At 28.7% G+C, this 27,299-nt stretch overlaps 4 protein-coding genes across 4 annotated transcripts in view; 2 read left to right on the top strand and 2 right to left on the bottom strand.

Moving 5' to 3' along the window:
- LOC122716500 (cell wall integrity and stress response component 1-like) overlaps window positions 1–1,363 on the top strand; it is a 47,711-nt gene extending 46,348 nt beyond the window's left edge. Inside the window, exon 3 of the mRNA XM_043939636.1 lies at window positions 1,239–1,363. Coding sequence (XP_043795571.1) covers window positions 1,239–1,363 — 125 coding nt within the window. The remainder of the gene's footprint in view (window positions 1–1,238) is intronic.
- Window positions 1,330–20,290, top strand: LOC122716498 (nuclear hormone receptor FTZ-F1-like). Its single transcript, XM_043939632.1, has 5 exons — window positions 1,330–2,602; window positions 14,328–15,016; window positions 16,495–16,753; window positions 16,872–16,972; window positions 17,072–20,290. Exons 1-5 carry the CDS (start codon window positions 1,330–1,332, stop codon window positions 17,216–17,218), a joined length of 2,469 nt encoding a protein of 822 aa, XP_043795567.1. The 3' UTR covers window positions 17,219–20,290.
- Window positions 20,291–20,416: 126 nt separating this feature from the next.
- On the bottom strand, window positions 20,417–21,735 carry LOC122716499 (glycine cleavage system H protein, mitochondrial). The gene is made up of 3 exons (XM_043939635.1): window positions 21,405–21,735; window positions 21,048–21,191; window positions 20,417–20,974 (listed from the first exon to the last, which is right to left on the bottom strand). The coding sequence occupies exons 1-3, from the start codon at window positions 21,547–21,549 to the stop codon at window positions 20,745–20,747; spliced, it is 519 nt and encodes a 172-aa protein (XP_043795570.1). The 5' UTR covers window positions 21,550–21,735; the 3' UTR covers window positions 20,417–20,744.
- Window positions 21,736–23,136: 1,401 nt separating this feature from the next.
- LOC122716479 (protein arginine N-methyltransferase 5) lies at window positions 23,137–26,266 on the bottom strand. Its single transcript, XM_043939598.1, has 12 exons — window positions 26,156–26,266; window positions 25,779–25,899; window positions 25,581–25,699; window positions 25,296–25,519; window positions 25,049–25,228; window positions 24,761–24,970; window positions 24,475–24,683; window positions 24,237–24,359; window positions 23,987–24,162; window positions 23,699–23,902; window positions 23,438–23,619; window positions 23,137–23,372 (listed from the first exon to the last, which is right to left on the bottom strand). The coding sequence occupies exons 2-12, from the start codon at window positions 25,865–25,867 to the stop codon at window positions 23,220–23,222; spliced, it is 1,869 nt and encodes a 622-aa protein (XP_043795533.1). The 5' UTR covers window positions 25,868–25,899; window positions 26,156–26,266; the 3' UTR covers window positions 23,137–23,219.
- Between the last annotated feature and the right edge of the window lie 1,033 nt (window positions 26,267–27,299).

Here is a 27,299-nt window from a genome sequence, read left to right as displayed (position 1 = left end):
CAAGATAGTCTTCTGATTCTACCTATTTCCATGTGTCGACAGTAGGGCGGTAGAGAAGAGGGGATAGGCCCTTCAGAAAAGCAACGAGACGAGAAGACAACTAGTCGTACGCAGATAGCTGAGTTGTCAAGTCGCATAGTCCGGGAAATGAAAGATTCTTTCTCTTTTCTATTCTCACTCTCTGTGTTTCTTTACTAGATTTGATGCATTCTTGTTTTTTTTAACGGATACATTACGAATACTCTTGGATTGCAGTGTGTGCGTGTTCACTCATATTCAGTTATTTTGTGTTAAACATCGTGATCAAACTTTGATTCGCGTCCGCGCATGTGTGATCACGCGATAACGCTACCGGTGATTCGCGTGCTCGATAGAACAACGATCCTATTGTTTTCTTCGCACTGTGATCCTAGTCAAAACGATTCTACACCTCGTGGCTTCAATACCAGTACGAACCTCGTGTGTGCTTATCCTTGTTTCGTTTCACATTAAGCTGGATTTATCAGTGATCACAACCAGAAACAGATAATAAAGAGAAACGTTATAGTGGTTTTTTGTTTCGAAAATAATACAAATGCCTCAGTGACAGTTGACAATTTTCTTTTTTTACGCAACATACGAAATCCACCTTTTATCATATTACGATGGTTCGGACGTAGTAACACGGTTGAAACAGGATTTATTTTTTGCGGTGGTGCGCGATGGCTTTCTTCATAAACGCGTGTCGTAGAAAAACGTGACTAGTGATCGATATTGTATGTGCCAAGAGAATACAGTGTATATTCTTTTTACGCTTATGCTTTTGATTACATCGTTTTCGTTATCGTCGTCGTCGCCGTCGTCGTCGCCGCCGCCGCCGCCGCCGCCGCCGCCGTCGTCGTCGTCGTCGTCGTCGTCGTCGTCGTCGTCGTCGTCGTCGTCGTCGTCGTCGTCGTCGTCGTCGTCGTCGTCGTCGTCGTCGACGCCGTCGTCGTCGTCGTCCTCGTCGTTATCGTCATTGTCGTCGTCGTCGTCGTCGTCATCGTTGTGGTTGTCGTCATATTCTCATCCTTATCGACAACGTACGCAACCTGTGATACTATAATATACGCAAGTATCACGATATTGCACGTCGTATACCATTACTGCTTCAAAATTAAAAAGAATAATCTATTAACCGTCGTTGTTCTGTCACATTACACGCCATTGGCAAATATAAAAAAAGAAAAGAAACGGAAAACATTTATCATTTACCACAGTGGTTAAGATTAGAAGAATTTACAATCAATTCATATATGAGCCAATACGCCACAAGCACGTTCCTCCGTGCAGTATTTGCGCAAGGGTGATATGTTATTGGAGATGGAGCAGCATTCGGGTCTGATATCCCTGAATATGTCGCCGTTCCATTTAAGCCCTCAGGGTAGTCCCCAAGGTGCGGCCAGTGCTGGTCAGCAACAGCAACAAGCGCAACAACAACAACAACCACAATACGGTTCTTCACCGTATGGGAATTGCGCTCAAAGTCCTCCTACAACGATGTGTCATCAATCACAGTCACAACAACAACCGCAACAACAGCAACAGTTGCCGGTACATAATCAGGCGCATTCGCAGGGTATTTCGAATTTCGACGCCGCGTTTTTCGACTCCACCGCCCTTGAAGAACGGTGTCCCATGTGCGGGGACAAAATGTCTGGTTATCAGTATGGTCTGCTTACATGTGAATCCTGTAAAGGTTTTTTCAAACGGAATAATTCACCGTGTAGCAGTAAAAAAGTATATACATGCCTATTTTCGCCAACGGGAGGTGGGGGAGGTGGGGGCAGCGGCGGTGGTGGTGGCGGAGGTGGCGGTGGTGGAAATGGTAACAACGGTAACAACGGTGGAACCGGTAGCTGTGGCGGCGGCGCATCATCGGCACTCGAGATCGGATCTTGCGGCAACAAGAAGGTGTACACGTGTCTGTTCTCGCCAACAGGAGCCGGAAGCGGCACTGGTGGCAGTGGAGGCAGCAATGGCGCGGCAAACGGTGCTGGAGGTGGTGGTTGCGGCACATCGACAGCCCTCGAGAGTAGCGGCAGCAATTATACCGGTGGCGGTGGTGCCGGTACCGGTGGTGGAGGAGGAACGGGTGGCGGCGGTGGTGCGGGTGCCGCTGGCGGTAGTGGGCCCACCGCAGGGAATGCCTCTGCTGGTGGTAGCGGTAGCGGTAGTGGTGCGGCCAGCGGTGCAAGTGGCGGCGGATCCGCTACGGTAAGCGGAAATGTCGCGATACCAACTACCACCTACTCATTACCAACTGGTACCCTCTGTCATCCCGGATTGGGTCAGGTCGGGGTTGGTGTCGTGACCGGCTCGATACCGTGTCCGTCCGAATTCCCCGATACCAAGGACATCATCATAGAAGAACTCTGTCCGGTCTGCGGCGACAAAGTTTCCGGATACCATTACGGGCTACTCACTTGTGAATCCTGCAAAGGTTTCTTCAAACGCACCGTCCAAAACAAAAAGGTCTACACGTGCGTCGCCGAGAGGTCCTGTCACATTGACAAAACGCAAAGAAAGCGGTGTCCCTACTGCCGTTTTCAGAAGTGCCTCGAAGTCGGCATGAAGCTTGAGGGTGAGTTTTTGTTCAATTGTGACGTCATTCTAGCGCGGCTATCTATCTTTTCTTACGCCTTTTCGTTATGCTTTGCAAAAGAACGTATGCGCACATATAATTTTTCGATAGCTGGCAACGGATCGATAAAATCTTTTTCTTTCTTCTCCTTTTTCTTTTTTCTTTTTTCTACTTTAAAAAAATTTTTTTGCAAAAATTACAAATTAAATAACGTGGAATGATCCGTAAAACAAATAACGATACAAAAATTTCATATTGTTACGCAAACCAGTTTTATTTGATCAACAATATGAGTGCTCATTTTTTTGGATGTGAAAGCGTTGCATGCGGGTATCATCGCGATTTTTATGCAGAAGAATTGAAAAGAAAGGAAAGATTGGAAATGTATATGCGACCAAATAGATTTCGATGTTCAATTATGCAACATAATCGTGGGACATGTGTGTTATTGCGTTTGCACATGTAATAGGTTTTGGAATCAAAAGTATATATATATATATATATATACATACTTGCGTTAATACGAATGACAAATTGAAATCTTAATAAAAGAAATATTATTTATCTTTTTAATATTTTCAATGCCAAATGTTACATAGTAATTTTTTAGAAATATTTTTAATTTTTAAATATATTTATTATTATAAATTTGAATTATTATTTTCATAATATTTTCCATTAATGTAATTGCTTTTATTGCTTCATTGAAAATATTCTTGATGTATATTCTTTCACACTATTATTGATGAATATTACCGCATTATTATTAATCTATATATTATCTCTTATTCAATATCTTTTTATAAATTTTGCGAAATATCAAAAATAATTTAGGCGCGAAAGCGTGAGGTTTGCATTTTCGGTATCGTACGGTTTCTTTCGGTAAACCTCGGTAAAATAAGTTTATGTTTGTGTTTTTTCGCATTACTCTTAACGTTGAACTTAAATCATATCATACATATGTAAAATATTCAAACAATATTGTTATCTTTCTTTATAAATTCTTTTGTCGCTTCAATATTTTAATTTTGGCAGGCACTTCTTTTATTTTTTTCATTTTTACATAAATATTATTCATATGACTCATGTTTCATTGCTAAATTTCAATAATATCATACGATTAAATTCATATTGAACAACCGATTAAGTAAAATCGTATTAACACTCATATATGCATAATAAAAAGATTTCTATAAAAATATAATTTTAGTAAAATATAGTTATCGTCAGTTTTTTAAACTAATGTATCGTCTCTTCAAGCTGCCTCTTTACAATCAGCTTTTGGTCCATTATCCATACGTGAATTAAATATATAAATTTTGCAGCTACATGTATAGTTAGGAAAACTATAATCGCTGTTTTCGGAATTTCTAATTTCATAAAATCTTTTTTAACACTTTGATAATGGTTAAATTAAGATGATTCAAATGAAGCGTTTAATGCAATACGAATAACTAGGTCTAGGCCCTCAAGGCCCAGCAATTAAGCGAATCTCGAAACAGGCTGTTGCAATTGCCGCCTTTGCACGCTGTTTTCTACGGCGTTCCTACAAACGGCAATGAGAATTGCTTAACGCGGAAAGTTTCCAAAGTGCTTGCGAATGTTTACGAAAGGAAACACTTTCTTACTTGCACGCTATTCAGAAATGTAAAAATGCCCGTTCAGAATATAAATATTATATCAATTAGGCGGAACAGATCGTTTGATTTTTTTTTGCTGTTCCAGTCAATCTTCACTTTGTTAAAAGTATATATATAGGTAATTTGACACATTATATTTTCTTATTTGGTATCAATATACATATATCAATATATGTATATCAATCATTAACAGTCAACAGTGTATGTACTTAACAATTTTTTTTGTCGATTTGTAATAGTTGTAACAGTTATATACATATATACATACAATCGATAATAAAAATTTCTCGATTGTAATCACTGTTACACTATCATTATAACATTATAATATTTCTTACCATTTATTTACACTTTATATTTCTTTTTAATAAATGAAATATATATAACTTGTGAATTTATATTCGGACATATATCTTTCGTTTCATACTTTCGATACTTAAAAAAAAAAAAAAAGTACGTTATACTGAAAAATTAGAGCGTTGATATTTAAATAAAAGCACCGATTAATATGTTTATGATAATCATATGATAAAACTTGTTACAATTCTGCAACAAACTTGCTATTTGCTATTAATCCATGAATACGAGAACAAGATTCATTCAAACATAATGTGATTCAAACATTATCCGGCTTTAAAAAGTTGAATTGAAAACTGTTCCTTTCTAATGAAATTATGAAGTCATCAAAGAATGTATCCATCATACGATAAATCTTTGATGGTTTTGTTGTATAAAAATTGCAAACACGTTTATATATTTATATATTTTTTCAATTTATATATTTTTAAACTCTTCGAATTTTTTTTTGGTGATTAAGAAAATTAACAAATATTACAACAAAAAAAGAGATTTATAAACTTTCGGATAAATAAAAAGTTTCTCGATATTTGATTCTTATTATTCTAATTTTTAATAACGATTAAGTTTATTTTATCTTTCGAAACAAAATTGTAGTCACTATATACTATTTTTAAACAGACTATCGACAATCTCTAAAACGTTTGTTGAATTTTTAATTTTACTTTCGAACGTATCGCCATATGTGTTCAGACACAATCAAATATTGACACTACAGTTAGAATTTCACAGCTGCGAATAATTTGACTGCTTCGTTCGGTTCTTTAAATACTATCATATACTATCACATTTTTACTCATTTTTACATTTTTACTTTCGCATTTTTGATTTCATCGAAAAAAAAAAAAACGATGACGAAATTCATTCGTTCTTCGTCTGTTCAATTTTAATAACACTAAATACGAGTAATAGAAAAGTAAAATAGGAGAAAATTTTAATTTCTTATTAAAATTAAAAACTTATTTTGTAATCCGACATAAGAATTTATAAGAATTATTGAAAATTTATGATTCTTCGAAAATGCAGTTTTACGATTACATGACTGAATAATCAGTCAAATGACTGATACCGTTTAACGAAATATAACTGTAATGAAAAAACGTAATAACTTATGCAACTGATTTTCCCTCTTTTTTTATTAAATATGTTTTTAATGAGCTCCAGAATAATGGTGCTCTTTTTTCAAGGTTCATATTGCTCATTCCACGAAATATAATATTTTATTTCTTATTTCATTTTCGATCCAATTTTAAATTTGTAATTAACTATTTCCACGTACGATGTAATAATTATAATTTTTTTCAATTATTTCTTTTGAATTTTTTAGATCTAATATAATTTTACAATAATATTAATTCAATATTGATTAATAATAATCAATTTTTTTATTTATACAAATTCTTATTTAATAAATAAAAAATTCTTTTTTTCTAGATTATTTTTTTATATAAGAATTAAATGTAATTATGTTCTTTGGATGGCCATGTTAAGGAAATGATAGAATCTTTTATATATTTTATATATACGCTAATCTTAGGCATCTGGTGTAACTGATATAAAAAAATTCCTCTTCAATATGTTTTTTAAAATATTAGCTTTTTTACGCATCTTTCTTTTTCTTATTAACGTCATTCTCGATAAAAAGTTTCGTATATACTACTGATGTTAGTAAGTTTTCTTTTTGAACAAAGATAGACTTGTCATTTGGAAGAACGGCAATGTGCACGCGTACATTCGCGTGTGACTAAAACCAAATTAATATTATTTCGCAAGTGGTATCTAGAAATTTGAGATGGACGTTCCACGTCCACGCGATATAATCAAGTGAAAGCCTTTCAACGTCCAGAACAAATTTCTATTAGATGGTCGAAATATATTTTCACTAGCTAAGACAGTTGAAATTAGAGTCGAAAAAAATTTGTAGTCGCTTTCAATGTTGAAAGTTCCAACGATTTCAACTGTTATGACACACGAAGTCTGTATTTGTATATATATATATATATATATATATATATATTCATTAGCCATGAAAAAAGACTCACCACTTCGTGCCACTTATTAAATATTACTTAATATGGATGTTACTTAATATGAAAAAAAAAAAAAAATGCTGATTCAATTGCCTCTTGAAACCAATTCATTATTGTCGAATTTAATATCAAATTTCCAGTTAATTTACGTAACGTAAATTTCTTAACTATTCGATTGTTCGGAAGAAAGATTCGGCTTGTTACTATTTTAGTATTCTCTAAAATCGTACGGTTAATCCTATAAGATTCACTCATAATTCTTTTACAATTTTGCAATTGAGATAGGTGATGATTATTGAGCATGAGCTGGAGCGATACTTTCCTATTTTGACGAAACTTTATTTTCTCGATAAATTTAATTTATAAAATAAAATTTATAATATTTTGAATTCATTTCTATTATATGCGATTTCTTAAAAAAACAATTTTCCGATAGAATAAATATATTTCCGTCTATGAAACTTATTTTATAAGTTATTATATAAGAGATTAATCATTTTTTATCCATATAAGGAATAAATGATGGTTGTGTATTTGGAACATAAGAAAAAGCAATTTATTAATCGGAAAAAATGAAAAATGAAAAAAAAATGTAGAAATATTTTATAATAAAAACAATTATAGTAATATATCGAGAATTTTATATGTTGAATTTTATATATTGAAAGCATAGATAGCATTGAAAATAACGAGAATATTCCTTTTACGACTATTCAAAAACCGGCGCCGCCGTATCTTTTGCATCTGTCCGCCACGTGGATCAGGTTCGTGTTTAATGGCCCAATAGGGTATTTTAAACTTTCGAGTAGGTCCTGTTCTTGAACAGATTGTACCCTGCTGTAAAAGTGAGAGCAGTCATTGTTGATAGTAAAGTCAAAAATCTACCAAAAATATTGCGAAAAGTATTGATGGAATGGTAAGGTCTCTCCTAACATTTTAAAGATCTGGTGAAAGAAAATATACATTGTATGGAGGGTTTGGAAAATCAAGCGGGACAACGGAAATCGTGGCATGCGCCTCTGTTTAGAAACTCACGAATTTCATAATTATTATATTATGTTGCAAGAAGGTATACCTGGTCGGCTGCCTGCCTGCCTGCCTGCTTGCCTGCTTGCCTGCCTGTCTGCCTTGCTTGTTTGCTTTACCTGCCTTACTCGCGTATTCGACTCCTACCTTCGTTGTTCACGCGCGCGCATAACAGAGGTGGGGAGAAAGGTTAGGTTGAGGCGGGGATTGTGTAATCTTTGGTTGAGTGGAGCTTCATCTTTTCCCCGAACCTATTTCTATTTCTTTCTCGTCTTATTTTTCTTTTTTCTTTCTCCAACACACGCCCGAATTCATTATTTTGTATTTCTTACATATATATATATACATATATTTATCGATTACAGCGTATGATTTATGTCATTGCCGCAATATTAATGATATTCGAATTCCTGAAAAGCTTAAGTTATAAAACAGAACAATTATTGATAATAGAAGCAATTATGAATATTAATCCATTTCTACAGAGAAGATTAATTCAATTAAATATTATGAATAATTTAATATTAAAAGCTAATTTTTCAAAATCTATGAAACAATTATTAAATATTATTGTAATTATCATGGTACAAAATATTTTTAAAGTTTAATGTGAAAATGAATTAATATCATCACTTGATAAAATAGAACGCATATATATATATATATATTATAGATAATCATTTCGAGTTATTATTTCCTTATTTTTTCTTTTTCCGATTAATTGGAAGATCATATTCTTTATTCAATTAAAACTTTAGTATTATATAAAAATTTTTTAGCTAACGATTTTATTCATTTTTTTAATTTTTTTATTTTGCATTATTTTGCAATGCGCGAATGACTTCCCTAATGGTCTCGTCTGCTGCGTCACGGGGGAAACTTGTCTTGTGCGATTGGGCGACGGTGATCACGTGATCGCATATTAATTTCTATGGGGAAGGAAGGGAGGTTTGACGTCATTAGACCCGTGGATCAAATCTACTTGGTGAATTTTCTTTTCTTTTTGGTATAATATAATACGTGTACTGTTATCATCATAATTTTACAAACCGGATATAGGTTACATTCTTTCAATAATTTGTACGCGTCTTATTATACATAAATCTCAATTGTACGTTTAGTATGATTACTTTGTAACATAGCAGGAGATACGAAACAACCAATGAAAATATCAATTTCAAATATGAGTATGTATTTTTATTACAGAAAAATCTTCGTTATAAACTAGTAGTACCACTTGTACTATACTACTATAATTGCTCGCAATTGTTTGAGCAAGAGAAAAGGTCAACCCGCTAAGCATAGTTGAAACTTTTTATCATAGATACGTGTCACCTACTGATATCATATTAGTAAGCGGAAAAACATGTAATTATATTTATCTTGTTGACAACAAATACATGTTAGTTTATTTGAAATGATTGACGATCTAATAAAATCAAAACCTTTCTGTTTTGTTTTATTTTTATATGAAGTATGATTTTCCATTTTGAATATTCAAAATAAAATCCAAATTTGTTGTGCATTTTTTATGTATTCTTCATGACTCGAATTTCGATTCTTTTAGTTATCAATAGACATGTCATGATATTTGACACATGTAAAATACGTCGATAAGTGGTTAATGATTTAACAAAAAAAAAAAAAAAAAAAAAAAAAGAAAAAGAAAAAATAAAAAGTTACTATGTCATGTTATTATCAAGTTTAATATTTTTCTTTTCTTTATCAATTCGTTTCTCTAAAAGCAGAGCTTTGAAAAGGTATAACTGTTTCAAATTATTTCAATTATATTATATCATAATTATATGATGATTTTGATTAAAATTATTGATTATGAAGAATTATGAAGAATTTTTAATTTTGAATAATTATCATGAAGAATTGAAATTTCAAATGATTCTATTATCATTATTTTTTAGACATATATTTAAAAATTATTGATTCATAATAAATATTTTTTAAAATAATCGATAAAGAAAATTTTTCCTATATTTAGATTATATTTAGATTTTAACCTAATCGTAATATCAACAACGCTTGAGATTAATGCAAGATATCGAATAGAATGTGATAAAATTACGATTGAAAAATTTATAAATAAATTTGAACAGTTTACTTTCCTATAAACCTTACTATAATAAGTAATATAATAAAATCTTACTTAATAGATATAATAAAATCTTAATAGATATAAATTACTTATTATTAATTCATTTAAATATATACAAATTTACCAAAAAAAATAATTGAGAATATGATATTTATTTTGTATATTAATTATAATATAATATAATATAAAAGAATAGATATATAAAATAGAAGATCGATAATTTTATCTTCCAAGTTTCCTTATTCATTATTTATAATTGCATTAAAAAAGACATTTAGTGAACCTTTCGATGTGCTTTTTCATTGTCAATTTTAACAATTCGATTAGAATCGATAGAATTGATGTAAAAATTAGAATTGAACGTGTAAAACGATTTGATTCTTCTTAATTCCTTATTTATTTCAAAAACGAAAGTTTTTCAATTTTCAAAAATAAAGAGTTTTCAAGCTCTGTTTAAAAATGTTTTGTTTTTTCCACTTCAGTCAGAAGAAAAGATCAGGTGATTAATTGCACAAATATGAAACATTTCCGGTAGACGATGCGTTCTTCGATGATTGCATAATCTATAAATTCACGAGAATTATGTAGCGCGTATAGTTTCTCTATGGGGAAACTATATTTTGGAATTATTGGAACTATTGGAATTATTGGAACAGTTTCTCTAATTATTCGATGGAAAATTGTTGGATGTATTTAACACATTTATATGCCAATTTGGTAAGAGTGTGATGCTCATCTTGCCAAATATCTGCGCAATCGGAAAGAGAAGAGTTTTATAGAAATTTTCTCTCATAAATCGAATCAATTATTTATTCGTGTTACAATCGCGATAATCTTTTCGTGAAATTTTAATAGAAAAGAGATAAAATTACGAAAAATCTCAAATTTTGAAAAAATTTTATCATCGTCCCGTTATTATTCTTGTTCAATAAAATTCTGATCCTATGAAAATCTAGTCTCCTCAATAATAAAATTGAAAATCGATTCGAAGCTTAATTCCATAATGATAGAATTTTCTTGCACTTATGAATTTTCGATTGTTACTTGTTGATATTTGACGACAGAGGCAGTATTTCTTTACTTTGATCATTTTTTGCGATTTTCATACAAAACATGTCTATATGATGGCTATATATATATCGATACGCTAATGTATTATATCCTGAATACGAGATATTGCCACCCGCTCGATTATATATACTCCGATTTTTATATAGGTTCACGCTTCGATTTAACAAAAATATGAAAAATTCATAATATATTATTCAAATCGTTTAGAGAACGATATATTTCCAATTGAAAGTATATTAAAGGTTTGTTATTTTAATATAGAAATTAATATTTGCTATATAATGTCTATGAAATTCCATGATGCCACATTGTAATATGATTAATCATAAGAAATTAAAAAAAGAGATTTTTTTTTAAGCTGAATCCATCACCAATTATTAATTGAGATACAGATATCATTTCATTAAAGATATTTGTATCATATTACGTATATATACGTATTACATATTACATATATGTGACATGATTTACAAACTCTCGATGTATCTTAAAGATGAATTAAATGAAAAAATATACGCGTGATAACGCAAAACATTTATTATGTTTAATAATATTATGAAAAGAATATTCATGAAAAGATGTAAAAGTAAGATGTCAATAAGAAAAAAAAAAATCTCGCTGAACGGAAAATCAAGTTTTGCCCTGATCTATGTCTATCTTTGAACGTTTCTTCTTAGATCTGTGATACAAGTCATGGAAAAGAATGCAAAGAAACACGATCGTGTAAGATCATAATTCGATCTAAAATGTACAAATGATTTTCCATATAAAGTAAAAATAAATAGAAAAAGAAAAGATAATTAAAGGAATAAGGTGAAACTAATGTGAAGGATCAAAAAAAGATATGTCGAAGTAAGCTTAACACATGTCAAATAAATCTGCAAGATACCCGATGGCGACATTGCGTAGCATTAAGCGAGCAATCGAGAACAAGTGGCCGAAAGCAATAACCTGAAAGTCAAGTTTAGCAACTTTCGATATTGGCTTACTCTCTCGGCTATTGTCTGAATTCTCGTTGAATCGATCATTATGTAAATTGCAAAAAGAAAGAAAAGAAAGTGTCACCGGATAAAAAAAAATGAAGAGTCATGCGCACAAGCGCGAACATATCGCATAATTTTTGATGACGATCGCTTTACATAATAAAGATAATATTCGTTAAAATTAATAACATAAAAGTTCGGAAAACGACGATTCGATATGAAATTTACGAAGCGTGCATAAATGAATTTCAGCTCATAGATGTTTGCTATTTTTTTCGATAAACAGTCGAGAATAATTGCTCAAAACGGAATAAACGCATGTAACTAACGCATCAAACGAAGAAATGAATAAATCATAAAAAATATAAAACAAAATGTTTATTGTACGATATCATTGCATTGTGATCGTAGATGGTGCATTAGATAGTCGCATTATGCATTCACAAAAGCGACAAGCATGGAGGAAAGATCAGGAACGGGAATATATATTGGGAAAAGACAGGAAATCGAAAAAGAAAGGCATAAGAGTGCGAAAAGAGAAAAAAGAAACGCAGTATGGAGTAGCGAAAAGTTGTTGGAAAAAAGAATCGATGAGTACGAAGAAGAAAAACGAAAAAAAAGAAAGAAAAGAAAAAGAGAAGAGGCGTAAGCGTACACAGAGTAGCGGAGGCGGTAATGTGGATCGACGGATGGCGTAGTGTTAGGAGGAGGCAGGAGCAGAGAGGCAGGTTGGAGGGAAGGGAATAAGTATAAGTTAGGAGGTGGCGGGATGTCGGACGACGGTATTCGACATAAGTCGCGTCTATGTGTATGTGTGTCGAAAGGGAGCAGAGGGGTAGCCCTCCTCCCTAGGCAGGCTGGCTCAGAAGCAGAAGTGGACGGGCAAGCGATTCAACCTCCTTTCACTTTCAACGAGCGCGCACCGCGCTTGTTGCTTGCTCGCTCGCTTGTCGTGAACGCCGGTGTTTCATGCGACGATGGGATAGCAAACATTTCGTACGAAAATAGGCAACGCTGCCGATTTATCCGTGTATCCGCCCTATAAATCGTTAAAACTGTTCGAAATCTTTCCTCGATTGCACCCGTGACCCTGAGGATCATGGATATTCGTCATCGGGCACACGACCTCTTCTCGAAGAAACGTTGCCACACCGCGACACGACTAACTCTCCATTGCGATGCACATGGATGAACGAGCGCGGGCTCTCCTTTTATGGCGCGAGATTTTACTTCTTTAGTATTATTCTCATTGTTTTCCATTTTTTCCCTTTATTTTTATCTTTTTTATCTTTTATATTTTTAAATTCTTAATTTGCTTTTTTAATTTGCTCTATAAAAGTTCAAAGAGGAGAAAGAATTGAATTTTATCTATATCAACTTTAAAATGATATTTTATTTCTTTTAATTATTTTAATATTATTTTTTCGTTTTCATTTTTTCTTCTTTCTTTTTTTCTTTATCTCGTCTATTCGCCATTTCATTAAATTCGTTTATCGGTTCAAACCGATTGATCGATTATGCTATGCCTTTCAATTATGCACATTTTAATTCTTCGCCTGACAAAGGAGATCTATATCAAGAATTGCTCTGTTAGACAATTTCCGAGTCCCGGAATCACATATCTAGAAATCTATCGTTTACAATATGTAATTTTAACTCGATCTTAATCGATCGAAGATGCATTAATAATATATACCTAGTTTCGATTATAAATATCTAATCTATATTGTATCAATCTATATTGAAAGAATCAACTTTGTATTAAAATGTTTCAAAATTTTGATCGCGTATTAATATATTATTTATATAATTTTGAAATCATTTTATTAAATCGATATACCGATAAAGTAATATCTGAAAGAAGAATATTAACAAATTATCTGTTAAAAATAATTAAGACCAAAAAATAATTTATATTGACAAGTCGTAACATTCGCTTTTAATAATGATGCACGTTCAATATGCCAAATAACACCTGCGAGTTTCGTAGGTGGAGATCCATGTTTTGCAAGTAAAGACTCATTTGCATGAAACAGTAAGTAGACTTGTTTGAAAGACGTAATGCAATGACAGTTACAAGTCGTTCACGCTTTGTCCCATTTGGCTAAGATTAGATCTCATTTCCATTTTGCTTGAATGGCATTACCTTTGAAATTTGAACTCTGGCGGTGACTTCGTTTTATCACTAAATTATATCATGTTTTACAATTATCATTCTCGGATAATTAAGCATCTTTCTAAATATATAATAACATTAATTGAAATATTCAAATTAAAAATCAATTATTGAAGCGATGAAAAAAGAAAAAAGAAAGTAAATAAAAATTAAGAGTTAAAGAAATATGAATAATGAATAAGAATGGAAAGTGAACGAGCCTCATTCTATTTGGTTAGTTAGCTAAAAAATTCGAATAATTCAAAGATTCGTCTTTCAGATAAACTTGCGACTCGAGATGAGGGACGAGCATGTTGTTTCAATACGTTTTTGTACGTTTACTTTTGTTATAGCCGTACGAGCGGATCGGATGAGAGGCGGTAGGAATAAATTTGGACCTATGTACAAGAGAGACCGAGCGCGGAAGCTACAAATGATGAGACAACGGCAGCTGGCACTGCAAACGATACGCGGCAGCCTCGGTGACCCATCGAACTATCCCTCCGCCGTAACGCCTTTCCTGCATATTAAACAGGAAATACAAATACCTCAGGTCTCGAGTCTAACCTCTTCTCCAGATTCGAGTCCATCCCCCGCAGCCGTGGCCGCTGGTTTGGTCACGACACAAGCTGGTAGCGGAGCTGGTCAGCATCAACTGATCGCACCGTCTTCCCAGCCAAACATTTCTGCTGGTAATCACCTGCACAATCTCAACCCTGGCCTGGATAGTAAACTCTGGGCTGCCAATTCCACCACCCCGAGTCCGAAGGCCTTCAACTTCGGCGAACAGTCCACACAATCTCATGGAGCCACTGGTTCCGCACCCTCTACCGCCACGTTGAAAACTAGTCCGATGATAAGAGACTTTGTGCAAACAGTCGACGATCGCGAGTGGCAGGCATCGCTTTTTGGATTATTACAAAATCAAACGTACAATCAGTGTGAAGTGGACTTGTTCGAATTAATGTGCAAAGTGCTCGATCAAAATTTGTTCTCTCAGGTGGACTGGGCAAGGAATTCTGTATTCTTCAAGGATCTCAAGGTTTGTGTCAATATTTTTTTAAATATATTACATTTATCGTGTGTATATATATATATGATATTGTATCGTATAATATAGATCTGAATTTATTTAAACGTCATAAAAATCATTTTATATATAGAAGAAAATATATATATTATATTTAATGTTGTCGTAAACTTTAAACAACAAACTTTGTCCTCTTCAAATTTGTTATAGAAAAGATTATAAATGAAAACTATGTAGTAATAATTATTCTGTATGAATATGGAAATTATTAAAAATAACAAAGAAATTTGTTTATAAAACGTAATATAAAAACGTAATATATTAGATTCTTAAAAGGTTAAATTGATATATAGAATTATGAAAAAATGAATTGAAAAAAATCATATTTTGACGAAACCAATAATTTAAATCTTTAGAAATCATGCGTGTCGCTATGATCATTGATCGGTAATCTTGTAAGTAATATTTGTAAATTTATATCAAAATTAAATTCTTGAATTTTTTTCTTGCATATTATATATTTATAAATTATAAATTAATTATATCATATTATATCATATTATATCATAGATTATAATGTTTCTTATTTTTTTTTTTTACATTTATTACATATTCATATAATTTTATTTATTATAACAAAACTTATGGCAGGATTAGCGATGCAATCTTTTGATCTGTATACATATCATTTATTTTTTGATTATGCATTGAATTTTATGGTACTTGTCAACTATGTATTTGGTTATCGAATTAAATATCGATTATTTTTTTGTGTATCGACTATTTTTAGATCAACTGATTTTAGTGCCATACATAAATTAGTGCCATATATATTAAACATGTATATTATATAGCCTATCAAAATTGATTTTAACCATCGATGAAAATATTTTTCAAGAGAAGTTAGTTCTTACCGATAAATAACTCCGCGCTGGCTTGTTGGTGGTATGAACGGGGATGTGAGGTAACCAACAGCATTGCACAATCACTGAATGATTTCAAGCATCGCCTCATATCTAGGTCATAGCAAGATACGTTTCTGGGTTATGGCGGTTATCCTAAAGCAGGCCCATGTTAATTATAAATTATTTATTTAACTGATTATATAGTTTTTATTATATTTTTACTTATAAATTTTATAAAAAGTATTATCATAATTTCATCCATACTTTTTGCTTTTATAGTTTACAAACAATATGGAGCAATATATCAATATTTTATTTTTTATTAAATTGTATCTTATACAAATTAAAATGATTTTTTTTTCATAATTAATTATGCTTTTTTCATTGTTATTTTTAACATTCAAATTTGTAATTTTTTTTTTAATTTATTAATTTTATTAATTTGTTTTCAAAATGTTTCCATGCTATAAATGAAAATCTCTTTGATAATAATTGAATTTATTTGAAAAATAGTAAAATTCTTCCATTTTAATATAATATATATGTTCTATATGTTTTTATAATTTATAATATTTTTTTGAACAGGTTGATGACCAAATGAAATTGCTACAGCACTCCTGGTCAGATATGTTGGTGCTCGATCATCTTCATCAAAGGTTACACAATAATCTACCTGATGAGACTACGCTTCATAATGGTCAAAAGTTTGATCTCCTTTGTCTCGGCCTACTCGGGGTTCCTTCTTTGGCAGATCTTTTCAATGATTTATCATCCAAACTTCAGGAACTCAAATTCGATCTTTCGGACTATATATGCATGAAATTCTTGATGCTGCTCAATCATGGTATGCTTTTTTTTTTTCAATTTTCCTTACCTTTAAATCTCTATATATCAATATATTTATGTATCAAATTATTATTGATATATAAAGTTGATTGATACATTATTTTTTAAATATACAGAAGTTCGTGGATTAGTTAACAAGAAACATGTACAAGAAGGTCACGAACAAGTTCAACAAGCTCTTTTGGATTATACATTGACGTGTTATCCTTCTATACCGGTATGTTGACCTCATTCATTAGTATTCTTTTTTTTTTTTAAATTTTTCGTAAAATTTTATACATTTTAACACATATATAAATTAAATTTTATATAATAGGATAAATTTAACAAGCTGCTAGCAGTATTACCAGGAATCCACGTGGTAGCGAGCAGGGGAGAAGATCATCTTTATCAAAAACATTGTAGCGGTGGAGCACCAACTCAAACTCTTCTCATGGAAATGCTTCATGCTAAAAGAAAATGAAACGATAAATTCATTTGGCACTTTTGCCATGAATTAGTCTATTGCTATATCTCAAAAATCAAGATAGAGCTCCTTATTGTCAATGTGGACCTCAAGTACCTATTAAGAGCTAATATACTAAATGCTTAGGTGTTGGACCAAGTTAAGGAGCTCTGGTTCAAAAAATACCTATGCAAACGAATCAAGTATAGACGTACATAATTTACATATATACATAATATATGTATTATAAAATGTATCTAAATATATAAACATAATGACATATATTTTCTATATTTGATGTTGAAGTTTTAGAGATGTATCCATGAAGAATTATTACCCCTGTTGGTGGGTACAAGCGCAGGGAAACAGTAAGCAAGATGCCTTGAAAACAGTACAAAGGGTGGTTAACAAAATATTGGTTAAAGGGCAGGCAATTTTTGTCTAAATAAGTAAAGCTATTTTTCTAATACTAGATGCGATTATTTTTAAGCACATACCACTGAAGCCTTGCTCTCATTTTAACAAAAAGATAATCCTAATGGTAATAAACGAAAAAAATTGTCGACTCTCCAGTCAATCGTGCTTCTGCAAGGGATTCAATGGGCATACTTGAATGACAGTAAAATTTCATGTGATATACTTATATATAACATATATACATATATATATGTCGCACGGCCACCTGGGCATCCTTAGAACTTCCTATAAAAAAATCTGCATTTTGTCACACTTGCACACGGCAGGGCTATTATATTGTAAATACTAGTTAACACATTCCAATTATGTTGTAAAGTGAATCATGTTAAATATGTAATTATAATATTTTTGTGTATAGTTTAATGAAATAAATATATTTCTGTTGCTTATTGAGAAAAAAATCATTAGCTACTTAATGTCTTCACTAATTTAGACTTTTATTCATGTATTTCTTTTTATTATTTTTCAAATAGGTGGCGGAAAAAAATAACCACAGATTGCGATATTTTATTATTGTATATTGTATCGTAATAAAGATTCTGTTTAAGAAATAAAAGAATCATTGGAGCAAGGTTTATGTGGTCCTACATTATCTAGCGATTAATATTAAGTACATAAGATCAATATTGTCTTATCGCAGTTGTTAAATAGAAATATTTACTGAATGTTAAGATAGTGATCGAACGTAGTAATTTTTCACTAATAGATTATTATTGTTTAGTCAATAGTCAGAAACTTTTCAGTGCTGTGAAGGTTGTCTTTTCGACGCCTGTGGTATCTAAGCCATCGGTAATTACACGTGCTAGATTCGAGGCTCAAGTGTGACAACAGGAACAGAAATCTTTGCTCGTACTGGTAGGCTGGTAGTACCACCCTTTGCAACTCCTACTGTTTATATCCTCTATCAAAGAAGTACCTGGGAAAAATGCTATTTTACTACTTTCACTTTTCCACCGACTTCGATATAAGATATTAAGTATAGATTTAAATAATTTGTTGATGTATGTAAAAAAAAAAACTCGATGCCACATTAGATTAAGAATCGAGTGTTGAATCAAATCAGGAGGAGTAGCTGCGAGTATTACTACCGTGAAAGATATATATATATATATAAATATATATATATATATATATATAAATATATATATATTTTTTCGAAAGCTTGCATGTACTTATCGTGTGAGTAAAGATTTATGTCCATGGTAAAATTTTTGAAATCTTCGATATAAATACAAATCATATATTGACATGTTCCCAAATTTTCAAATCGTCTGGTTCTTTTAATTGATTGATCAATTGAAAAGATACTTTATATTATTATTAACTTTTTAATGGATTAACTTTATTTAACTCGCATATAAATGTCTACCTCTTTGTAACTGTATTAAGTCTTACACCTTTACATTTTTAGTAAACCACATACCTCAGAATAGACACCCAGATAGCAAATTAAATGAAATATATGAATGTTACCTATGTAGACTTAAACTCTACAATTTCTATAATATGCGTATGGACATAATATAAAGGTTCCATTCAAGTATTGTACCCATTATATTTTCATATTAACTATTTTAATTATTATTGTGTTTATTCCAAATTAGATTATATTTCTATATGATATATGCGATCGAAATTTAATAATTATCAATGAAGTCTTTAAAATTCCTATTTATGTTGTGTTCTTGTTTGGGTAAAGTCAATTAATATTTTATTTATTACATTTTCATTCAAATCTTTATTCAAGACTTCTTGTAGAACGTGTCGGTCTGATAATTTTGGAACAACTTACAGAAATCGTAAACAAAATATCTCAAAAAACGAAAATGAAAATTGTCTCTTCTAAATATATGTCTCTAAATGATGAACTTTGTATGTATCCATCCTATTTAATCGTCCGCTCGATTCTGTTATAAAGTGTTTATTAATAATTGTAATTAAGAAATATACATAATAATAATGGTGTTATAAGAATTGTGTTAAATATGTACAGTTACCAATTATAATTGGCGAACGATCTAATTTAATATCGATGTGATTTTTTGATCCAACAAATAATTGGAATTAACATTAAATGATGAACTATTATGCGTTGTTAACACTGCCATTAGGAGTTGGCAATTGTAAATTATGTAGAAAAGAAATGATTAATTGTAAATATATCTTTATTATTAACTGATAACTGTTCCTTTTTAGGATTGACAGCGCTATTTTTATATATTATACTAATTGAACTCCTATTAAATGAAAATATTTCCCTTATCGCACTCCTGTTTTTGGTATTATTATATAAAAATATGTGCAATGACCACAAAATGTACAATAGTTTTTGAAAGGAGGGTAAAGGATGGTACTATAAATTATTAAGCAGACAATTTTCAAAAATTTACAAATAGTATTTCAAAACATTCAATTATTTCTTTATACATACAAGTTATTATAATTTAAATGCGTTTATGTACAACACAAAGTTTATTATAATTTGTAACAATGGTGTCATTCGTATACCGAATAACATGTATATTAAAACATTTGTTTGCTTTGTACAAATATGATAACAACATAAGAAAATGCACAGTGGTTAATAAAGACATCAGCTAACTACTGCACACATCTTCATATTTTTAATTCATAATGTTTACATTTTTACATTAAATTTATTAATCATATTGCCTAATCTTATACATAAAATTGTGCCTTATTACAATATAAAACAAAATTTAAAACAAATTATTTTTTTATATTTGAAGATACAAAATCAGAAGTACAATATATTGAATTGTTATAGTAATATAATTTATAAAGGCACTATTTTTTTTTACTTAGTTAAACAACTGTAAATTGTACTTATTTCACATTTGACTAATATAACGTTAAACTACTAAAACATCATGCATGATTATTATAAGATTTAAAATAAATAAGAATGTTCACACTTTTTTCATTAATGATAAACAATTGAAAATGATAAAAATTAAATCATTACTAATTATTTTCATATAGAAAATATATTATATAAATATATTTATAATTATAAATATATTTTCGTATAGAAAATATATTATATTCATGATGGATCAGATTTTAAATATAGATTATATGCTTCCTCATTCATCAGACTTTTTAGTTCGTCAGGTTTACTTAATTCTACTTTAAATAACCATCCTTTTTCATAACAAGAAGTATTAATTAAACTAGGTGTTTTTTCAACTGCTTCATTCTTTTCTACTACCTTTCCACTTACAGGACTAAATAATTCAGAAGCAGCTTTCACTGATTCTAAAGCTCCACATTCAGCTGTAAACAAATTAATTTTTTTAGACATTTGAGTTTCATTTTTATTTTAAAAAACGTTTTAGAATTTTCTGACCTTCTTTTTTTATTTCAGATCCAATATCTGGAAGCTGAGCATAAACAACATCTCCCAATGCTTCTTGTGCATAATTGGATATTCCAATTATACCTATATTACCATTAATTGTTATCCACTCGTGTTTTTCTGTGTATAATCTTTCTATAAATTTTGTTTATAATAATTTAATATAAAATATTAATAATATTTTATTACAAATTAAAAATATTTCAATATGATTTTAAGTTAATTATATATAATATTAGTAAACATATTAAGATTTTGTTTATAAATATTAAAAATATAATATAATATAATAATCAATATTATAAAATATATTTTATCAAATGTTTGAAAGAAATGTTTTAAACTTACTGATATTTAAACAACGGGTACTAGTGATGGAACGTGAAACATGTAACGATATTTTTATAGCAGAAATATTAAATAAGCTTTTTCTCGAAATACGTGGAAATGTTCTCACAGTATATTTTGTCATTTGTGCTATTACTTTTGCCATATCGAGTTATATTTTTCAATTTTAAAACAATCGAAGAGCTTAACCTTAATAAATTTTTATCGTGCACTTGAACGTTTCAATCTTGACTAATATAAGTAAGTACGAAAAGTTTCTTGATAGAGCTTCATATAAACGAAATGCGTGATTTAAATGAATTAAAATATTTCTATGAAATAGCATATATTATTTTATCAATAATTCTTATCGTAGAATATACATTTCATCATCATATAATTCGAACTGTTACGAATTGAATATAGTGATATAAAAATATATAGATATATTTTATATTTTATAATTGTTAATTTTAATTTGATAATCAATTTAATAAATAATGTATCAATGTAAATAATATATATAAGAATAAATTTTGTATTTTCTAAAAAGAGATTATAAAATATAAAATATTAAAAGGGAAATTAGTTTAAATTAATCTGAATTATTTAGGAAAAGTTTTTAAAAAAATTTTAAAAGTATTGCATAATTTTTATTAAAAAATTTTTAAAAAATTACATAATATATACAACAATAACTAGTTAATATAAATATAAATTTTATTTAAATAGAAAAATTCCGATTTATTAATTTTGATAATAAAAATAAAGTATTTTTATTCATATGAAAAAAATATATATAAAAAATGTTGAAATTATAAGTATGATCACGTGAGGTTAAAAGATCAATAGAAATATATTCAGCAGATAACATAATTTATGTTATCAAGTTTGTGCAATAACAGTGACTTCCATAATAGCTATAGCCTAGACAATAAGTACAAATAAGTTCAATTATAAAATGAAATCACAAATAAGATATAGAATAGATTACATTATAAGAGAACATATTATTTTTTCAAATTTTAAATGCAGAATTGGACTTAACTAAATAAATTAATTAAAATTATTATATATAATTTTGCATTTGAATATACTTTTTAAAATTCAATTTTATTTTGATAATAATTTTTCATTTTAAATTCTAATATCACGGAATTGGAATAATGGAACGCGAAATTATATATTGCTTTTTAGATTATTGGTTTCAATATATTTTCTTATAAATTTTTTGAAATTTCAGATTTTTTTTTTTTATTATTTATTTTTATTATTTATTTTAATATTATTTTCAACGTTATTAATGTAACAGAAAATAAGATTATAATTATTAATATAATAAGAATTATTTTAATATGATTCTGTCACAATAAGAATGTTAAATATTGTTTTAAGAACATTTATTGTAATTTTCTTCTGCTTTTTTCTTAAAAATTTTTTTTTAATATCTTTTAATATTTTTTTAATATATTTCAATACAATATTAAATTGTACAATATTAATATATTAAAAAATATATTAATATTGTGTTACAATATTAAATTTGTATATATTTGATTTCTAAAAAAGTAAATTCTCTAATATAATATTAATTTTAAAGAGTTTTTAAATAGGATTTACTATAATTATTTAAATTAAAAAAATATTACATTAGCTTTTTAGCAAAAAAACAAAATTTATTTAAAAATAAACAATATTTATTTAAAAATTTATTATTTGAATTTCTTTTATTAAAAAAAAATGTAATAAAGAATATTTGTATTACAATTCTATCATGAATTATTAGAAAGATATTACTTTTTTTTAAATACGTTAATCGCATAAATTAAAATTAAATCATAAACCTATAGTATAAGAACGGCCACCAGGATTATGTATAGGTCCTGGAATAGGTTCGGTAATGCACCATTCATACCAAACATTTTTAGAATTACATAAACGCCAGAAATGAACAACTATTTGGTCCCCGGCTTTTAATTGTATTGGTTCCTATAGCAATAAATTGTATTTTATATTTCTTTTTTTAATGATACAACGATATAAATTTATCTTACCCTAATTGGAAAAAAAATAGGAAACCAACTGAACATTCCAGGACTATGTGTGCTAGGTTCTATACTCAGAGTGATATTATTGAATAAAACAGTATCAAAATATCCAGAAAAGCCATGTAATACAGAATTTTGCTGTACTTTAAATATTTTTGTATCATATCTTGAATTATCGATAACACTTGCTGAAAATATAAAAATATTTGAAAAATAATTAGTTTGCTAATTACTATTAATTAATAAAAATAATATTGATTTACTAACCGTTATTTGGATGATTAAATGTAAATAATGGTTGCGGTTTTGCTATGTCGTATTTATTTTGAAGATGAACTACATATGAGGTCTCAAAATGAGCCAAAGAATGTTTATCTTTATCTCTGCATTGTCTTACTTCATTATATAATTTAGATGATTGTACTGGTGCAATATATGATGTGTACGAAGTTGGTATACATATTCCATCGACTAATGTAAGAATAAATATAAAAATGAAAAATAATAACAATTATTAATAATTATTTAATAATAATAATAATAATAATAAAAAACCTTTTAAAAACTTTTGAATTCCATCTAAACATTCTGGAGAAAGTTCATTATCGCCAAAAGATCCAAGTAATTCTGATACCATGATATCAGCATTTTCAGGAGGGTTCCATTCTCTCATATCACAAGATACAACTGTTACTTTATTTTCCCAAAGATCTTTTTCTAATGCTTGTAAACTACATATATAATAAATTTCAAATTACATTTTTCTGCTTAATGTACAGAAAAATATATGATTATTAAATCTTACGTTAATACTGCATTAGGATTTTTTTCCACAGCATATATTTTAACCGGTTGTTTTGCTCTTTCTCCCGCATTTAAAGATGCACGAACAAGAGGTCCTCTTCCAGCTCCAACTACCATTATTATACTAAACATTAAAATAGAATTTTGGTTTTAATAATTCATTTTTGTAATTAATTATAATTATAGAAATATAGTTATGTTATTAATTATAATTATAACTATAATGATATACTTAATACATTTCTCTATGTTTGTCTTCTATTTTGTCTACAATGGCAGAAATTGCTTGAAAAATAGCAGTTTGATATTTTGTATATTTAACGGGATCTTTTTCAAATACTTCATATGTTTGAGATTCAAGATTATCCATAAGTGGTTGCAAAGGACATTGCAAATAATCTTCATAGCCTCGAGTATATCTTTCAATTAGTCCATTTGACTCACAATCCTATAAAAAATTATTAAATTTAAATAGAAATATTTGTACCATCAGAAAATTAAAATCAAAAATATAAAAAATTTTACCTTCCATAAATATTCTAAATAATTATGATAATAAGTAATATTTTGATACCGATTCTGTCCTGTAAGTATAAATTGTACTTCCAACAAAGAAAATTTCTTGACTAATGCTTGATGTGCCTTACTCAATACAGGATATCCTTTCTTATTTGTAATAAATAATGTTGTTGGAAAAATTAAACACTTAACTGGTTCACCTAACCACCTATCAATCTTGCAATTATATCAACTTTGTTACATTTATATTTTAATTATTAATAACATATATACAAAAAAATAATTTTTACATACTTCTTCTTGATCAGGAAGATCATGACTTACAATTAATGCAACACCTAATTTTCTATTATAATCGCAAACTACTCTAAAGGCATTCCACCATTCCCATGGACTTTCTACCATACTACATTCTTTTTCTCTGTAAGAATAAGCTTGTTTAATTGGATTTTCCATAGGTATTTGTACCCAAACCTATAATAAAATGAATAGATGTTACAATATGATGAATTATATAATATAAATTATTAAATTAATATACCTGTAAACTACATGTGCTTGAAAGCTTATCACAGATAATTCTACTAAGATTTGCATTTTCTTTTATTCCGTTTGTTAATTTAAAAGTAACTCCTACAAGACCTAAATGACTTGCCAAAGTTAATTCTTGTTTTAAAGTTTCTTCGCTGTTTTTTTTTAAGCTAGGATTTTTTGAATCAACTTTAATATATGGTGATAATTTACCAATGATTAAAGTATTCCAATCTATAAAATAAGTAAGAATATTAATTTTATTAAAATTTTTTTTATTTTTCAACATGCTTACCAGAACTACATAAGACTATGTCTGGTCTGGTAAATGGACCAGTACGATTTTTTGCATTTCCAGAAACAAATTCTCTCTTAAATAATGGATGAACAAGTGGAACACATATAAACTCATATCTGAAAATTAATAATAATAATATTAATAATAAATTGGAGAATATAATAAATAAAATATAAATCATAATTTATTATTTACTTGGATGAATTTGCTGTGAAAAGACAATTACTTAAATCTGGTGCTGCACAAAAGTCAAGACCACAAGAAACTGGTCTTTGACTTGACATTATGCTTTATCATTAAATGTAAAAGATGAATCCTAAAAATATATTACAAATACAATATTTAATAAAATTTATTTATTTATTGTTTTACAAACACCGGGTATTACCGGTATTATTCAACAAAGAAAAATATGACATGACATATAATAATTTATAAATTATGTTTATTATACTAAAATATAAATAAAAAGAACAATTATGAATAAAAGAACAATTGATTAATAATAATTAAAAATTTTAATTTGTATATATTACTATACATAATCAAAAAATTAAAAATCGTCTACACACCAATTGCACGTGTAACACTGTTAGTTATAAGTACTAGCAAAAAATATCAGAAATAGGTATTTTTATTAAATGCAAATAAATTTACATCGATTTTAAATAATAAAAATTTTGTAAAAAAAATAGATATAATTTAAACTTAAATATATGAAATTTATTTAAATTGTTTAATTATATTTGAATTTAAAAGAAAGAAAAATGCTTCAAATACTTAAAGTTATTAGTTCTTATGTGTATATATTTGTATAATTTATTAATTTAATGTCAATATAATATGTAATATATTTTTTTTATTATGAGATTATAATTTCTTTCCTATTTTATATATCATATTACGTAAATGAAAAAAAATAATTTTTTATACAATTTATTAAATTATGACATTAACCAATCAGAAATAGTAGTTACTTTTGACATCGACCATTTTAAACGCAGCTTTTAATGCTCTAGTCCATGCTAGACGCTTCATGACTCCATTTCCTTGAGCTTTCCATTTTGCCTCCTTTTCTTGTGCTGTGATCGAAGTTGTTAGTTTTGTGGTATGTAAATGTTTATTTTTCTAATCAATTCGTAATAGAAATTATATATTAAAAATTGTAAATACAATTTAAATTATTCAAGTCTAAAATTAGCAAAAATTTATACGATAATAAATATTTTCTTAAAAAATTAACAAATAATCACATTGTGAGAATGCGTCCTTTGATATATAAGTAAAAGTAAAATATCAGTCAAATAAATTTTAAATAATTAATTTTTGTTTTATATGCATAATATTTATTTTTGTTTTTAGCTAAAACATTATACATGTAATTATAAGTTTTTATTTTCTATATGAAAAATCGAATACTTAATTCATTACAAATTATTTAACTTCTCATTTCTGAAATAGATATTTTTTCAGAAATATCTCTGATTTTTTATTTATAAATAAATAATTCAGAAACAAAATTGTATAATAAAATAATAAAATATTTCTTAAATATATTATATTTTTATATTTAAAAAGCAATTGTTATAATTTCTATTATGAATAAATAAATAAATAATATATAAATTATATATAATATAAAAAATGTATTATTATATATAATATATATAAAATATATTCTTATACATAATATATTATTATTTGGTTTTAGATACA

The sequence above is a fragment of the Apis laboriosa genome, unplaced genomic scaffold, assembly GCF_014066325.1.
Source record: "Apis laboriosa isolate Shangri-la unplaced genomic scaffold, ASM1406632v1 scaffold46_cov150, whole genome shotgun sequence".
Lineage (NCBI taxonomy): Eukaryota > Metazoa > Arthropoda > Insecta > Hymenoptera > Apidae > Apis > Apis laboriosa.
This window is presented reverse-complemented; position numbering and strand designations above follow the sequence as displayed.

What these genes read in the sequence shown, in the direction of transcription:
- LOC122716498 (XM_043939632.1), top strand. Translation starts at nt 1,330, where the DNA reads ATGTTATTGGAGATGGAGCAGCATTCGGGTCTGATATCCCTGAATATG. An exon ending in AGTCGGCATGAAGCTTGAGG is followed by an intron (nt 2,603 to 14,327) that starts GTGAGTTTTTGT and finishes CTTTTGTTATAG; the next exon opens with CCGTACGAGCGGATCGGATG. An exon ending in CGTGTTATCCTTCTATACCG is followed by an intron (nt 16,973 to 17,071) that starts GTATGTTGACCT and finishes TTTATATAATAG; the next exon opens with GATAAATTTAACAAGCTGCT.
- LOC122716499 (XM_043939635.1), bottom strand. Translation starts at nt 21,549, where the DNA reads ATGGCAAAAGTAATAGCACAAATGACAAAATATACTGTGAGAACATTT. An exon ending in TACCCGTTGTTTAAATATCA is followed by an intron (nt 21,192 to 21,404) that starts GTAAGTTTAAAA and finishes CAAAATTTATAG; the next exon opens with AAAGATTATACACAGAAAAA. An exon ending in ATCTGAAATAAAAAAAGAAG is followed by an intron (nt 20,975 to 21,047) that starts GTCAGAAAATTC and finishes ATTTGTTTACAG; the next exon opens with CTGAATGTGGAGCTTTAGAA.
- LOC122716479 (XM_043939598.1), bottom strand. Translation starts at nt 25,867, where the DNA reads ATGTCAAGTCAAAGACCAGTTTCTTGTGGTCTTGACTTTTGTGCAGCA. An exon ending in ATCTTCCTGATCAAGAAGAA is followed by an intron (nt 24,971 to 25,048) that starts GTATGTAAAAAT and finishes TATAATTGCAAG; the next exon opens with ATTGATAGGTGGTTAGGTGA. An exon ending in AATTCAAAAGTTTTTAAAAG is followed by an intron (nt 23,903 to 23,986) that starts GTTTTTTATTAT and finishes TTCTTACATTAG; the next exon opens with TCGATGGAATATGTATACCA.